Source organism: Guillardia theta, assembly GCF_000315625.1.
Source record: "Guillardia theta CCMP2712 unplaced genomic scaffold GUITHscaffold_34, whole genome shotgun sequence".
Lineage (NCBI taxonomy): Eukaryota > Cryptophyceae > Pyrenomonadales > Geminigeraceae > Guillardia > Guillardia theta.
Window position 1 is genome coordinate 583,232 of NW_005434640.1, and position 14,699 is coordinate 597,930.

The 14,699-nt window shown below is 53.1% G+C and overlaps 7 protein-coding genes across 8 annotated transcripts; 4 read left to right on the plus strand and 3 right to left on the minus strand.

Annotated features, from left to right (window-relative positions):
• Window positions 1–1,061: 1,061 nt before the first annotated feature.
• On the minus strand, window positions 1,062–1,397 carry GUITHDRAFT_71248 (hypothetical protein; the record flags this gene model as incomplete). Its single annotated transcript, XM_005832624.1, has 1 exon — window positions 1,062–1,397. A coding segment is annotated over one exon (336 nt), but the record flags the coding sequence as incomplete, so codon positions are not given.
• Window positions 1,398–2,231: 834 nt separating this feature from the next.
• On the plus strand, window positions 2,232–2,815 carry GUITHDRAFT_108576 (hypothetical protein; the record flags this gene model as incomplete). Its single annotated transcript, XM_005832625.1, has 2 exons — window positions 2,232–2,303; window positions 2,543–2,815. The coding sequence occupies 2 exons, from the start codon at window positions 2,232–2,234 to the stop codon at window positions 2,813–2,815; spliced, it is 345 nt and encodes a 114-aa protein (XP_005832682.1).
• Window positions 2,816–4,445: 1,630 nt separating this feature from the next.
• Window positions 4,446–6,416, plus strand: GUITHDRAFT_108577 (hypothetical protein; the record flags this gene model as incomplete). Its single annotated transcript, XM_005832626.1, has 13 exons — window positions 4,446–4,820; window positions 4,875–4,985; window positions 5,035–5,122; window positions 5,175–5,233; window positions 5,288–5,323; window positions 5,379–5,439; window positions 5,589–5,625; window positions 5,673–5,760; window positions 5,806–5,868; window positions 5,920–6,001; window positions 6,047–6,125; window positions 6,171–6,211; window positions 6,265–6,416. The coding sequence occupies 13 exons, from the start codon at window positions 4,446–4,448 to the stop codon at window positions 6,414–6,416; spliced, it is 1,272 nt and encodes a 423-aa protein (XP_005832683.1).
• A 46-nt stretch (window positions 6,417–6,462) lies between these two features.
• Window positions 6,463–7,320, minus strand: GUITHDRAFT_163239 (hypothetical protein). The gene is made up of 5 exons (XM_005832627.1): window positions 7,210–7,320; window positions 7,052–7,147; window positions 6,887–7,008; window positions 6,742–6,835; window positions 6,463–6,608 (listed from the first exon to the last, which is right to left on the minus strand). The coding sequence occupies exons 1-5, from the start codon at window positions 7,312–7,314 to the stop codon at window positions 6,525–6,527; spliced, it is 501 nt and encodes a 166-aa protein (XP_005832684.1). The 5' UTR covers window positions 7,315–7,320; the 3' UTR covers window positions 6,463–6,524.
• A 221-nt stretch (window positions 7,321–7,541) lies between these two features.
• GUITHDRAFT_108579 (hypothetical protein) lies at window positions 7,542–11,217 on the plus strand. 2 transcript variants are annotated; one of them, XM_005832628.1, is made up of 14 exons in its annotated part: window positions 7,542–7,588; window positions 7,697–7,760; window positions 7,804–7,906; window positions 7,959–8,028; window positions 8,068–8,151; window positions 8,199–8,271; window positions 8,317–8,405; window positions 8,563–8,606; window positions 8,650–8,937; window positions 8,994–9,100; window positions 9,146–9,363; window positions 9,414–9,744; window positions 9,787–10,356; window positions 10,397–11,200. In XM_005832628.1, 14 exons carry the CDS (start codon window positions 7,542–7,544, stop codon window positions 11,198–11,200), a joined length of 2,892 nt encoding a protein of 963 aa, XP_005832685.1. The 2 variants fall into 2 exon arrangements, with proteins under 2 accessions (XP_005832685.1, XP_005832686.1); XM_005832629.1 differs by lacking the exons at window positions 7,542–7,588; window positions 7,697–7,760; window positions 7,804–7,906; ... (8 more) ...; window positions 9,414–9,744; window positions 9,787–10,356 and having other exon boundaries at window positions 10,725–11,217.
• Window positions 11,218–11,321: 104 nt separating this feature from the next.
• GUITHDRAFT_138906 (hypothetical protein) lies at window positions 11,322–12,102 on the minus strand (the record flags this gene model as incomplete). Its single annotated transcript, XM_005832630.1, has 3 exons — window positions 11,322–11,464; window positions 11,648–11,858; window positions 11,905–12,102. The coding sequence occupies 3 exons, from the start codon at window positions 12,100–12,102 to the stop codon at window positions 11,322–11,324; spliced, it is 552 nt and encodes a 183-aa protein (XP_005832687.1).
• A 1,110-nt stretch (window positions 12,103–13,212) lies between these two features.
• On the plus strand, window positions 13,213–13,665 carry GUITHDRAFT_71256 (hypothetical protein; the record flags this gene model as incomplete). Its single annotated transcript, XM_005832631.1, has 4 exons — window positions 13,213–13,301; window positions 13,344–13,425; window positions 13,467–13,512; window positions 13,565–13,665. The coding sequence occupies 4 exons, from the start codon at window positions 13,213–13,215 to the stop codon at window positions 13,663–13,665; spliced, it is 318 nt and encodes a 105-aa protein (XP_005832688.1).
• Between the last annotated feature and the right edge of the window lie 1,034 nt (window positions 13,666–14,699).

Sequence of the window (14,699 nt, forward strand, 5' to 3'; positions counted from 1 at the left end):
ATATGTGGCCTGATCTCCAAGCAGACGTCGACATTAGAAATAGCAAAGAGCAGGTGCGCAAAGCGTCGAACAAGCCTCCATACGAGATGGAGCCTATTCCCTCTTAATAAGAGAACGTAGGAGCCGACAGAACGCCTCTTCAGAGGAGGAGGAGGAGGAGGAGGAGGAGGAGGAGGATGAAGAGGATCAAGAACTGAGAGGAGCTGAGGCGGAAGAGGGGGGCGGAGGAACTGAGGTGGGAGGAGGAGTCCGAAACTCAGTTCACTGCGCACGGGGGCGCAACTGGCGAGGAGGTGCAATTTATTCTACATACAAGAGGGTGGGGGTGGTGGACGGCCCTCTTGAGGACAGGTACGGTAGTCCAAACGAGCAGGTGGAGGGTGGGGTCCGAGTTTGAATGTCCCTTCTTCGTAGGGACATGAAGTTGACTTGGTCATGACCACCCGTACAACAGAGGGGGCTACAAGGGGTACCTGAGGATTGCCTTCCGACCGTCACTACAGCTGTCTGCCGTTTGCGTGAAAGCGTGTGACACCGTTACAGCTTGGCGTGTGAAGGCGTGTGAACCTGAGTCAGGTGTGAAGGCGTGTGAAGGCGTGTGAAGTCAGGTGTGAAGGCGTGTGAAGGCGTGTGAAGTCAGGTGTGAAGGCGGCGTGTGAAGGCGTGTGAACTTTGAGTCAGGTGTGAAGGCGTGTGTAGGCGTGTGAACTTGAGTCAGGTGTGAAGGCGTGTGAAGGCGTGTGAAGGCGTGTGAAGTCAGGTGTGAACTGAGGCGGCGTGTGAAGGCGTGTGAACTTGAGTCAGGTGTGAAGGCGTGTGAAGGCGTGTGAACTTGAGTCAGGTGTGAAGGCGTGTGAAGGCGTGTGTAGGCGTGGCGTGTGAAGTCAGGTGTGAACTGAGGCGGCGTGTGAAGGCGTGTGAACTTGAGTCAGGTGTGAAGGCGTGTGAAGGCGTGTGAACTTGAGTCAGGTGTGAAGGCGTGTGAAGGCGTGTGTAGGCGTGGCGTGTGAAGTCAGGTGTGAACTGAGGCGGCGTGTGAAGGCGTGTGAAGGCGTGTGAAGTCAGGTGTGAACTTCGGAAGGCGTGTGAAGGCGTGTGAAGGCGTGTGAAGTCAGGTGTGTCGGAAGGCGGCGTGTGAAGGCGCCGGTGTGAACTTCGGAGTCAGGTGTGAAGGCGTGTGAAGGCGTGTGAACTTGAGTCAGGTGTGAAGGCGTGTGAAGGCGTGTGTAGGCGTGTGAAGTCAGGTGTGAACTGAGGCGGCGTGTGAAGGCGTGTGAAGGCCGGGCGGCGGCGTGTGAAGTCAGGTGTGAAGGCGTGTGAAGGCGTGTGAGGCGTGTGAAGGCGTGAGAAGTCAGGTGTGAACTCGGAAGGCGTGTGAAGGCGTGTGAAGGCGTGTGAACTCGGAAGGCGTGTAAAGTCACTGAGTCATGTGTGAAGCCTGAAGGCGGCGTGTGAAGGCGTGTACGGTCAGTGTGACTCACTGCCGTGAAGTCAGTGTGAAAGGCGTGTGAAGGCGTGTCACAGTGTGAACTCCGAAGGCGTGTGAAGTCAGGTGTGAAGGCGTGTCACGGAAGCGTGACGGATCGGACGGGCGTGTGACTCGGACTCTGACTCAGTGAGACACTGATGTGACAGTCGGACAGTGAAGACATGTCAGTGTGAATGATGAGCCTCGGAGACGGTATGATGGCCGCGGACTCAACAGCTAGAGCCGCGCGGTGGCAGTCCACAGGGCCAAGCGGGAGTCCGATCAGTCACCGCTGGGTTGACAGCAGTGCGGCGCCTCGGCCTCCGAGTCGAGTCGGAGGCTCGGAGGGCTGCAGCAGTGCGGCCCCCCCGGAGCACCGTTTGCCTGGCAGACTGACTCAGTGAGTAGCAGAACGTCGGCCCCCGGACTGAAAATGTTCGATATTCAGAGAGTAAGGGGGCTCCGAGCCTCGGAGGGAACAAGTAACCACCGCCAAGCCTTGTCGCCTTGGTAAACATATTCCGACAAAACTTCTCGCGAGTTAGCAGCCTCGGCCCTGACTCTGAGATAACTCGGAACTTGGGGAAGGAGAATGTAACTTATGTGATGGCGACTGATCAACACTGTGATCGGATTCGATCCCAGGCACTTGAGTATCAAATATGCCTGTTGAATTATTACAAACCAGGTTAACTTTCAGTACAAATGTTTACTCAACGGTCTAACGACATTCTATTTCGGGCTACTCCCACTACCAGGCAGAATGAACGTGGAGTACCAGTTTGGGGGTCAGATTGGTCCTGGGGGGAACATCTGTCCTCCAGCCGATGTCCTGGTACAAAATATAACTATGATTTATATAATACAGTACCAGTATTTCATAATGCCTGCAACTGTGGTACAAACGAGTTTTAGGACCGAGGAAATAAAAGCCCACGGACGACAAACCCAGGCACCGCAAGATGGTAAGCGATCATTGGGGAGCGACTCGATGAATGTATCCCTGCTGTACTCGCTTGTGCCTGCTCTCCCTCCCTGCTTGTGTAAATCTCACTATTAACGTGCTATTCGCAGTTCTCCGACATCGCCAACGTCCAGACGCTCTTCGCCTCCAGGTGGCCCCTTACCACCATCACCGATGAAACTTCAAGCAAGGAGAGCGGTTACAACTACGACTACGTTGCTGATGGCAATGCCGGAGCTGTCTGGAACTACGGATCCGACTTCGGCGGAGGATCTGACAGTCCCAGCGATCACAAGATCTTCGGTAAGTTCGGAGTGACCGACAGTGCCTACAGCAACATCAAGCTCTGCCCTGGCACCGCCGGCGCCTCCTGCTCTGGATAAGCGTTGCCTACGTGCAAGTAATCGCGTTGGAAATGCGATGTGAACATGAATAAACGTGTTCTATTCTTATTCATACCCGATGAGTCAGCACCAATTCACCAAGTCAATCGAAGATCCGGTGTTTTCCCTTACACACGATTTGATGACTGACAGGGCCAAGCATGCACACAACAGTCAGAGAGATGCTACCACCCTTCCTCATCCTATGAACTCGTTGTCCCCTGAACCCATCATTTCGTCCTACACACGAAGATAGGATACGGCTTTCTAGCAGCTCTGCCCCTACAACATCAAATGTAAAATTTGTTTGCTTCTGCCTGGCAACAAGCCTCAATATCTATCAATCTACGTAGCCTTCTTGTCAAGTCCCAAAACTTCAACAATGCATTTGAATCCGTCCCCGTTCTGTTCTGCGTATGCAGAATGTCTGAGGTAATGCAGAAACTCATAAAATAGATCAGTCCCTCTTCCATCGAGTGTATTGCGCATATATTCTAATATCATCCCAATATCATTACATCATGTGAAGTGGGAAAAAGTACTGTCTCTCTATTTTCACCAGGCATGTGCTAAACTGGTTTTGACTCTGTGTGCTAAGAAGAGGAAGCTTGTTCTCAAAGCTTGGCTGGTCCCCAATGTCTGTTCTATACAACACCAGCTATCATTTCAATTCTTATTTGACAGACATCTGACATTCCAAAAGCCAGTGATGGCGGTCTCGATAGCACATCAACAGAACAAGCGTGCTATCAAGCTGCTTCGAGCTTTCAGCAGAGACGTTCTACTAGCGAGGGCCTCAGTAGGGCCTGATGATGCGAATCATGAATGATGGTGGATACGGCAGGAGAAGCTCGCGATCATAACAGGAAGTCAGATGTGTCTTGACCCAGGTAGCAGCCTTTGCCATCTGATAGGTACGGTAGGGATCATATCGGATCGACTGAGTTTAGTCTCCCCGCTTGTACAGTTTCCTAGGAAAAGCAGCCGCTGAGCCGGGACTTGTTGCGCCAGCTCAAGGCAAAGGTAAGCCAGACTCTTGTGAGCCCAGTGATGATCGCGTGACTCTGCTGAAGCAACCGGTCCCGGCCCGGCGGAACTTATTGAAAAGTTCGGAACTTATTGAAAAGTTCGGAACTTTACAACCTCACTCACTGACCGACTCGTCACTGAAGTGACTCCGGGCGCGGCAGATCTATCTATCATAGAGTCTGGCTACGGTAGACCCGTGCTGTCTTTTGATCTGCTCCTATGTAATAGATGGGGCGGGCCCATCTACACCTTCCGGGATCCGGCCTGGCCATGGCGATGGTGGAAATTGCGCGATGGTGGAGGTGAGAGAAGAACCGAGAGGAGAGGAAGAGAGGGTTCAAGAAGATGAGCACTGATATCAGAGTGTAGAGAATTCAAGAAGAGAAAGCACTGATATCAGAATGTAGAGGAAGGGAATGAGTTGCTACTGCTGTTGATGTTGTTTTGTTTGGTTGCCCTCGACCGCTGTTAAACTTGCAGCAGGCAGAAGCAGAGAAGTGATCCTCAGGTCTCGTCAAGACTCTTGTCACCATGCGTTCTGCAAGCCAAACCTCGCACACAGCTGGTGCAGGTCTCAAGGACGAGAGAGTGCGTCTCGTGGATGAGGAAGAGAATCGCCGAGCTCGAGGAGGAGATCGCCGCGAGCTCTAGGAAACCGTCGCTGACTGACTTGCTGGGCTTGTTGGGGTCCTTCCAGTTTCTTTGCGGGGACCTGACGGAGGCGAAGCTCTCATATACGCGAGCAGTAAGCCTGGAAGAAAAGGCGCTGGGAGGAGGCCTGGGAGGACGCAAGTTTGCAGCAGCACTAGCGAGAGTGACGAGACAGATAGAGGCAGATCAAACTGTGGCATCCGTTCGACCAAGTTCGGAGGTCTTCAGCGAGGAGCCCTTGGTCTTGCAAAACATCGAAAGGCGAGACGGAACGAAACTTGGCTACATAGAGTTCATGAGCGAGTACGCGGACAAGGGAGTTCCGGTGTGGCGAAGAAAAAGACATAGATCGCAGCTGACACTGTGCGATGTTGCTCAGGTCATTCTCACAGGATTGTTTGAAGCCGGCATGTTTGTGAGGGGCGCCTGGAGTTTCGACAGGCTGCAAGAGGAACTGGGCAACAAGCTGATTGTTCCTCGGCGGCGAGTGGTGAGAAGGAGAAGGGAGGGAAATCAGTGAGGGGGGTGACAACCTGCAGGAGGATTCACCCGATTGGGCTCATCTCGAAGACTCGCAGCAGACTTCATTGTCAGAATTCTTAGAGAAAATCTCTGCAAGCAGCTGCGGTAGAGCAGCCCAGGTTTCAGAGGAGCAGACGGATTGATGTTGGAGGAGCAGAAGATTACATCTTCGACTGGAATCTTCCCGGAAATGCGCCAGACCTCGTCGATGAGTTGGTGCGTTTGTCGTAACTTGTTCGAATGCACTTCTCATGCATTCGTAACAATTAGCGGATTCCAAAGTTCTTTAGTGGAGATTTGCTTCAGGTAGTCTGCCGCTGATACCTTTCATTGCGATTCGAATCGTTTGTTTGCTTCCTAGCATCTGCCAGAAGGATCGCTGTACAGGGAGGCATGGCCATCGTTGTTCATCGGGCCGAAAGGTGATGATGATTCTGAATGTGGTGATGGTGATACATGGCGATGATCGCGATTATAATGATGAGGGCGATAGAGGGGAGAAGGATGAGGACGAAAGCATCCGTCCTCTCGTACTGCTCATTCAAGGCAGTTGATTGTTTTTCCTCCGCAGGAAGCAGATCTGGGCTTCATATCGATGCTTTCGGCAGGTGACTTGTCCTCCTCCTCGACTCATCTCAGGCCTCGAGACCCTCAGCAATTTCTGGATGGCGATGCTGCAAGGGCAAAAGGAGTGGACCATCTTCAATCGTGAGGACGCCAGTCTTCTCGGACCATCGTACCAGGTACGAGGAGGGAGGGGAGCCGAGGCCTGACGGATCTATTGTAAGATCTCGTTGGACCCCACGTTTGCAGCTGAGAGGGACCTCGCTCATGCTCCCACGGGGACTTCGGTGCGTCGTGTAGGTTGAACATGACAAGGAGTCTCTTAAACCAGGTGCCAGGAGCCCAGAAAGCATGCTCTTTGGCGAGCAAGGGGCTGGCGATCTCTGCTCAGTGCAGGAGAGGTTACAAGATTGTGTCAAGGTTTCTCCTCCCACTCCTCCTGGCAGGTACTTTTCGTGCCTGCAGGGAGCCCACATGCAGTGAACAACGTAACGGCGACGCTTGCTATCTCTGCCAACTACATTGACACCTCCAACCTGGAAAGGTGCAGCTGCAACTTCCATCCACATAGAGTTTCACATGCACACAGAGCACTGGAAGAGCTTGACCTGATAGCTGCCGAAGATCCACGTATCATGTGCTTGCTGTGATGGGCGATTGATTTGACTTTCATCCATGTGTAGGAGCTGTGTGCGTTCTGGAGCACCTAAGTCGATTTCGAGGCGGGAAACACGATCATGAGCATGAGAAGCAGCTCTTTGCATCATGGTCAGAATTCAAGAGATCTCAGAGCAAGAAGAGCCGAAATGGTCCGCTAGGAAGTACAACTGACTGACACACTTCCTACCCCAAAAGATTTCTAGCACACTTCGTATCACAAAAATCAGTCTACACATCCGCTCCGTCACGTCATGGCGAATAATTTGTGCAAGTTATTGGAGAGCTACTTTACAAAGTTCAGCATCACAGGATATCCCATCTCACTAGAAGCTTTTGGTGGCGGATAGTCAGGCCAAACTTTTCGAACCTGCCCAACGAGTGAGAAAAGTGATCGAACGAGACCAGGAACGGCATAGAGAGGTTGCAGCCGTTAAGTGAGAAGCAAGAGAAGTTGTAGGAAGTGTAGCAGTGAGAGGGAGCAAGACAGACGTTGGTCTTACCAACGTGGGATCATCAAGCAGATCGTCTTCGGGCAACCAGATTGCAGGAGAGTCTGGGCCGTAGTTGATGGGTCCAGGAAATGGACAATTCCACCTGAATGATTGAAGTCAGCGAGCGTACAGAGCAGAAGATACAAGACTGCACCTGTGCTCTTCCTGGCACTGCTCGCCGATAATGGCAAGTGGACTGGGATCAGCGTACGCTTCCGGCGAGGTATCGACTCCGCCATAACCGCAATGAGGGTCATCCGGAGGGCACACCAACATCTGATCTCGGTCAGCGAAACGATGACGGCGAGACGTGATCGACCGTGAGAGGAACAAGAACTTGTCTGCCTCGCCGCATGTTCGGCCTCGCCCTCACCAGCCACATGGGCTTGGCAAGCTCATACTGTATGAGGGCTGTCTGCTTGAAGGAAAGAACAAGCAGGTAAGCAAGAGATCACGCCCGTCCCCTTCCTCTCTCACCTTGGACTTGCGCCATGAGGACGAAGTTATCGCTACCAGCACAAGCACACCCGCCGCCATCGCCAGACACCTCGCTACCCATGTCGCATCTGTGACCATTCGCATGTTGCCCTCCTCCGATCATCCTGTGTAGTCTAACCCCACCCTTGACACTCCCCACCCCTTTGCTTTTGAATACCCCCTGGATCACCCAATCGTCACATATGAAGAAAGGGGTGATATGAGTCTAGGGTACCTGTACACCCCCTCCAGAAATAATCATCACCCCTCCCTTCCCCGTCCTTTTCGCCCTCCTCCCCCCACTGACCTTTTAACGGCTGCTGCATCGCATCATGGCGGCGATGGCGGAGGAGCTCAAGAAGCGGGTGGAGGAAGAGAGGTGAGGGAGGGGACAGGCGGAAGAGCGACGACATGAGGAGAGAAAGCGGCGCAAGGGAGCATCAAGGGAGGAGGGTATCAAGTTTCAGCTCTGACACGCTTCGAGCAGCATTGATGATCGAGAGTTTCTGGCGGAGAAGGTGTATCCGCGACTCATGCCTGTGCTGATAGAGGTGATAGCACAAGACGCGCGTAGAGGCCCTGATGCCTTCACAGCTTTGTCAGCGAGTTGAGCACAAGGAAAACTTCGACAGCTTGCAGGCGGAGAAGGAGGGAGGGGAGAGAGGGGCAGGCTTCAACCCGATCCGATGGCTGGCAGGTGGGTCAGAGGGAGGGTAAGGAAGGTGATGAGATCACTGACGAGGCTGAAGAGCACCTCATGAGAAATCGTCGCTCCTCCATCATGGCAGACAACCAAGAATACATGGAGAGCTTGCAGAGGTGCTGCATGCAAGTCAGGCGCTGCTGATTAAGTTACAGGGATGCAGAGAAGATCCGAGAGAAACGAGAGCGACTGGAGGCGGTTGCGAGGGAGAAGCGAGCACTTGAAGAAGAGGAGAGCCGGTGCTCTTGCTTTCTTGCGTGTATGCAGGTTTCATGGTGCTGTGCAGCAAACAAGAAGATGAACGGAACATGGCGGCAGAGAATGAAAGGAGAGAGCTGGAAGCCAAGCTGAAGTCGCAGGTTTGGCCGAGGAGGAGCGTTGCTGTTCCTCAAGCAGGGGTGCAGGCAGAGAAAGAAGAGGAGGAGTGGAACAAGAGCGTCTTGTCGGGAGTGAAGAGCGCTGCAGGAGTGAAGTACCAAGACGAGGCCCTGAGGTCTTCTCCTCCTCTCCTCTCTTCTCCTCCTCCCTTCTCCTGCTCTCCTCTCTCCTCCTCCTCTACTCTGCTCTCCTCTTGTGTTGTCCTGCCATGTCCTGTCCTGTCCTGTCCTGTCCTCCTCTTATTCTGCTCACTCGGTTCACTCTTTGTCCAGCCTCTCAGAAAGCATACATCAGCTCGTCTCGTCCACGAGCTTCAGTACTGGTTGGCGCTGGCGGTTGCGGCCCCTGACCTGCTGCAGATTCAATGGAGGAATTGCGTCATACGCAGGAGACGATGCTCAAGGAGATCTGTGCGTTCTTGGTCAAGCGAACCAACGCCTCCTTCGTTGCTGTGCTTTCTCAGCTCGTCCGATCGTTTCATGATGCTGTTCCGCAGGTGGCACGCCTAGAGGATAGCGACACCCTACACTACAAGGTTGCAGCGGACAAGAAGGACGTCATCGTTGATCATGACGGTGCTGCTGTGCTGCTGCTGGTGGTGGTGGTGATGGTGGTGGTGATGATGATGATGATGATGGATGTGAAGGGTTGTGTGCATTATGGGAGCTGATGACAGTCTTGTGATGTGTTTCTTGTGTTTCAGAGGACGGGAACGAGGAGAATGTCGAACACAAGGAGGCTCCTCAACCTGAGATCACCGTCCGAAATCTCCCGCCCATGGACGACGACATGGCCTACGTGTTGAGAAGGGTGAGGAGAGGAGGGATGAGCGACGTCGGAGTGAGGAGTGAGCAGGGGAACGGGATCACCTTCGAGAGGGTCGTCGACCTCAACAAGGGCCTCTGCGTGACCGACGTGAAGTTTGTAGAGGGCATGTTCTTCTTCGACCAGAAGCGGCAGGGGACGTACCTTGCTGTTCCCATCCGAAGCGGCAAGAAGGTCGTCGGCATCATCAGCGCAGACACTCTCGACTCTCTCATCGAGGCCGAGCTGAAAGACTTTGAGATCCCTCAGTGAGCGGAACGATGAGAGTAACGCCTGTGAGCTGACGGCCGCGCCTTAGGTTCATGTCAGCAGCTTTCATCCTCTCCGCCTTCATGGAGCGATCGGAGCTTTTGTACAGAAATCAAATCTTGAAGAGAAGGAAGGAGAGTCTGACTGTCATGTCGAAACGAGCAAACACGCTACCTGATGACATGGCGCAAGAGATTGTCAGCTCCATACAGGAGATGCTTCCTGCCTGCTCTTGTTGTGTCGGAGTCTGCAACTTGACATCTCAGATCCTCGTCTTGAGCTCGTCGGGTCCCTCATGGCAAGGGACTTGCAACGGAGTGGTCGACGAGACGAAAGAGGAGCACGGGCTGATGATGAAAGCTGTTGCCAGCAAGCTCCTGGTGAGCTCTGCCGTGAGCTGTTGACATCTGACGGTCCGCCAGGAGGTGAAGACGCGGGAGGAGAGCGTCGAAGAAGTTGCGATTCCCATCCTCGACGAGCAGAAAGTCACCGCGGTCGTCCACGTCAAGAGCGCGCCAGGCTCGAGCATCCCGCAGTTCTTGATCGACTTTCAGACGAGCATGAGCAGCGTCGTCGCCTCGGTCCTCCTGTCCCCTGCTAGGAGCGCCAAGCGAGTGCTCAGCATCATCGCAGCAGCTGCGGTAGGAGACCCCAAGAACCTGTTCCAGCATGCCGCCGCCATCTGTCGCTGGCACTCGTCTTCATCTTCCATCAAGATCGTCGCGAAGCATGGCCCCGACTCGCTCAGGATCTTGTTCGAGGAAGAGGAGACTGACAGCAACGTCATCGAGCGATCGAGCATCCCAGCCTGCGAGGAGGCGACCAGGTCTCGAGCTGTCAGCTTCGACGGGACCTCCGTTGTTGTGCCTCTCATGCACAAGGAGGATGATCGAACCCCCTATGGGCTGATCTTGGCCAAGACCAGCAGCGTGAGCGAGGAGCAGATGAGCATCCTGGAGGCGATAGGAAGCGCCTTGAGCGACGCCTTCGAGGTGGAGTCGCTTCTCGTGTTCGTCCCTCACCCTCCTCCAGGTTGTTGAGTTTCGCCGTAAGATGAGCATCGCCAGCGTCACCGCGCTCGAGGCTCTGCTCAAGAAGCTGCCCAAGCTCCGAGGCGCTTGCCTCTCCTTCCCCGACAGCTGCGGCTTCAACATCGTCGCCCGCGTTCTCGGCAGCTTCTCTCACCCGGTGGTGGTGGGGGAGCGTCTGCAGAACTTCAAGGCGTTTCAGAAGGTGGCGGTGGCGCGCGAGGGCTGTGCTGCTGTCGGAAACATCTTGGTGGCTGGGGAGGAGCTGGAGCAGACGCAAGTGAACTTCCACGAGGAGACTCCGCTCGTGACGCTCAGCAGCTTCGCCGACATCCTGTGCACGGTGGCGGAGAGAATCCGATGGGAGAAGATGAGGGTCGATCGGACAGACGCGGAGCTGAGGGAGGGGGAGGAGATGCTGCTGCAGCACTTCAACGTGTGCAGGTTCGACATGCAGACCGAGCGCGCGATCCAAGACATCGGCATGATCTACATCGATAATATCAGAGAGTCTCTCCACCCCAATGAGCTCGGCGCTTGCATCTTCCAGGCGATCATGTACATCCTGGGGCACCAGCAGCGAGACGTGTCGCAATGGAAGCGCTGCAGGAAGCTCATCACTCACCATCTCTTCAAGGAGATGAAGATGATCGACATCCGCGCGCCTCTCACTGTCCACAAGCTCAAACTGGCGCGCGAGAGAATCTCCGCTCTCTCCGCCGCTGACATCGCCATGGAGGCAGGGCCACATGCGCTGCAGCTGTGGAAGTGGGTGCTGATGATTCTAGAAATACAAGGGGTGGAATAGAAAGTTTATCATTGTACATGAGATCACGAGGAGAAAGAGAACTGGCTGGGAGGGAGGGAGGAAGGGAGAGAGAGGGAGGAGGAGGAGGAGGAGGAGAAGGCCTTGGCTCATTCCACGAGCATCAAGCTTGCAGCAGGTCGAAGTCGTCGACTGCGTCGTTGTACTTCATCACCTTCCTGCGGATCTTGGAGGAGTCAACCCAAGTGATGAAGTCCTCCATCGATCGCGTGACATGGAAGGCTGGATCCGTGACAACCTCGGGCCCTGCCACCATCATCGTCATCGTCATCATCCTTACACAGCACAACACCATCGTCAAGAAACGTCAAGGGCTCCAAAGGATCAATTAGAAGTAAATAAGATGTTGTTTTCAGATGCGCATCAAATTCCCAGATGTCGTCATCGCCCTTACAGCAAGCATCGTCACTATCATGTATGAAATCTCACCTATCCTAATGTGCCCCTGCTCCACGAACGTGACCGCCTCTTTGAGATTCTCACAGAACTTGAGCCGGACCAGCACCACTGGCAGCCTCCTTCGGCAGAAAGCTGAAGTAGGAATCTTCTCGCACTGAAGGAGACTCTTCTTAGTCGAGATCAGCCCCATGTTGTAAAGTTTGTCGATCAGAAGTTCGGTAGTCTTCACTCTAGTTGGGTCCTTGACATACACTTCAGAATCTTGGGACATGTTCGACACGACTTACATCTTGCCGGAGCTCTTTCAGTTTCGAGGTCAGCTTCGTGATCAACCCCGCAATCTTGTTGTACTTGTGATAATCGTCTCTATTCTGTACACGATATCTTCGCAGGATCTGGATCTCTCGAACATTCTTGTCGCTCTTCCACTGAAAGAAGTTGACTTTCTTGAGAAGCTTCTCCTCGTGATACTTCAACTGGCGCATGTCTCACTCTGCAGATGTTGTCACAAACAGAAAAACAACTCTCCGGAGAAAAGTTGGTGCACTGATCGTTCACCACTATGAAATGACGTGTGTCTGCTGATCCCTTTGCACTCTCAACCCTTCTCCTCGTGTTATCGAATCTTTGCCCACATCATCGGCTTGGCTAACTTTCCATAACCTTCACCTTCCTGTTCTTCTCCTCCTCTTCCTTCTGTCTCCTCTTCCCTCTCCCTCCCCCAAGCCATGCACGTGAAGCGGTGAGAATGAGTAACAAGGGACCCCTTAGTCATACTCAAGTTCTACATGGTAGGGGTAGTGACCCGTACCCTCAAATCAGATGGCTGCAATGTGGGTGATGGAAAGTCTACCACCGGTGCAATACCCTAAGGGAAAGGGTAGTCGGGGGGGGGTCCTGAAAAACATTGCCAGGGGGTATGGAAATTATGGAAGGAGGAGCAAAGTTGGGGAATGGGCAAAGAAGGCGCGATGGGGGAGATGAGAGTTGTATCGAGAGAGACCATGTGAAGACAGAGAGTATGGGGAACATGAGAGACGTCAAAGTTTGCAAGCAGACTTGATTTCATGCAGTTCGACTGATTCTTGTTTGAACAGTAAGTCGTATGGTCTTCATATGAAACAAACGGGTGCAATAGAGGGGCAAGGAGACGAAGATTTTCTTGACCGTGTAGCGTATCAAGTGTGCTGGGAGCTACTGAAGTTGGATAGGGTAAGCATTTATATTGACACCGCACAACCTTGAACAACGCCGGATGGCAGGACGACGCCGGAGAAGGAATAGAATCCTCAAAGAATTCGCTGAGGAGCAGGAGGAGAGTGGCCAGAAAAGAGACATCAAAGGATGACCAAGACAATATGCAGTATCTGAACAGGGCCAAAGCGAATCGATCGTCGAAGCGCAAAGTCTCTCTCCCAGTCCTTTGTGCATATTTTGCTTTCGTTGCCTGCACTCTACTTCTTCTCGCCTTGTAACTCTTGCGATGACGATCTCGACTGCGTTGAACCGATGATTCTTGCAGCTTAGGCGTGGGACGAGTCACGGCCTCTGATTCCACCTCTGCTTCTCTGAGACCCGGATACACTGATCAACCCATGTCCAAGGCAACAGCAGCTGGAAGCCACAACAATATAAGTAGTTTCTCCTTCGAAGTCTTCGGCAAAGTGCAGGGAGTTTTTTTCAGGTCAGCTGTGTGACCACAAGTCTCTTCTCAACGTCGCTGCAGGAAGTATACTCAGAAGAAAGCTCTAGAGCTACATCTCACGGGTTGGGTTGCCAACACTGAAAGAGGAACAGTAGTCGGAGAGGTAAGATAGACTCCCCCTGGCGGTCCCTTGATAGATGAAAGGCTGAAGGAAGCCCGTCCAAGTTGCGAATCATGGAGGAATGGCTACGTGCGTCATCCGATGCTCCCTCTCCTTGCGGCGCCCACTGAGAACGCGGCAGGAACCACGGGCAGCCCCAAGTCAAAGATCGAGAAACTCGAGGTTAAGGATCGGAAGCAGCTGAACGAGCATCAGCACAAGAGTTTCGATGTTCGGCATTGATCGCCTGGCAAGGCTCTGATCGGGTACCTCAGACTGCGGCAGAGGCTCTGATCGGGGCTCGAATCTTCTTAATTGACTGAAAATATCGATGACATCCAGAACAAGGTCAGCTACCACCAACATGTGCTCAGAGACAGTTAAAATGATCTGAAAAATCTAACGCTCAACGATCTTGAGAGCATGAAATATATCACAGCCAAACTCGAAAAGGACATCATGCGCACCACCAAAACGATCAGAACACTGAAACAAGAGATTCTGATGCATATGCCGCCGATCATTATGTTCATGCTGCACTTCCATCTCTTCTTGATCGGACTGTGCTGTATGGTAATTGTTCGTCTGTCAATGGTAACCATCGCTTTCTACCTAGACCATTCAAAAGTGCAGATCGTTAAAGACTATACATGTGATCCAAGTAAAGCGGACGGCAAAGTCAAAACCTGGGTCTTGAAAAAGCAGCAACCGTTAACCTTGCAGGATTTGACAGATCGTTTCTTTGTTGTATCAGTGGTCACATCGCTGGTGCAGACGTTGATTTTATGCCAGTACAGCTCTGTTCTCTCCATGCTCGTTACCATACTCGATTTTGTGATCATCACGTTGGATAATGGAATTGCAGAACACACCGCATAACCAGGGAGGTATTGTCTACATCCTGAAATCGTGCTAGTACTTTTTCAGCTTCACAAATTCGGAGCCTGGGAGACTCGGTGAAACGAGCTGCTGGCTGACCTTCATGCGCAACCGCCGTCACGGTGATTCTCTTCAGCGAACCGTACTCGTAGTACCATACAGTACGGCCGGGCCGGAGCGATGGACAGGGGGCGCGGAGGCAGCCTGACCTGCCGCAGTCTGAGGTACCGTAAAACCCGATCAGAGCCTCTGCCGCAGTCCCTTTTACTCAAAGTTAAGTCAAAAATCATTAGGAGCAGCCTGGCATGCAGCCAGGCTGGTAGTAGTGCCGGTGAGGGCCCGGTTGGAGTCACGTGGCCTCGGACTAGTACAGATACCAATATTGAAACCGTTGAACC

Bases quoted from the DNA above. Each gene is read 5' to 3' on its own strand.
- GUITHDRAFT_163239 (XM_005832627.1), bottom strand. From the start codon at position 7,314: ATGCGAATGGTCACAGATGCGACATGGGTAGCGAGGTGTCTGGCGATG. The intron at 7,009-7,051 runs GTCGATCACGTC...GACCGAGATCAG, and splicing joins AAGTTCTTGTTCCTCTCACG to ATGTTGGTGTGCCCTCCGGA. The intron at 6,836-6,886 runs GTGCAGTCTTGT...TCAATCATTCAG, and splicing joins CAGTGCCAGGAAGAGCACAG to GTGGAATTGTCCATTTCCTG.
- GUITHDRAFT_108579 (XM_005832629.1), top strand. From the start codon at position 10,763: ATGAGGGTCGATCGGACAGACGCGGAGCTGAGGGAGGGGGAGGAGATG.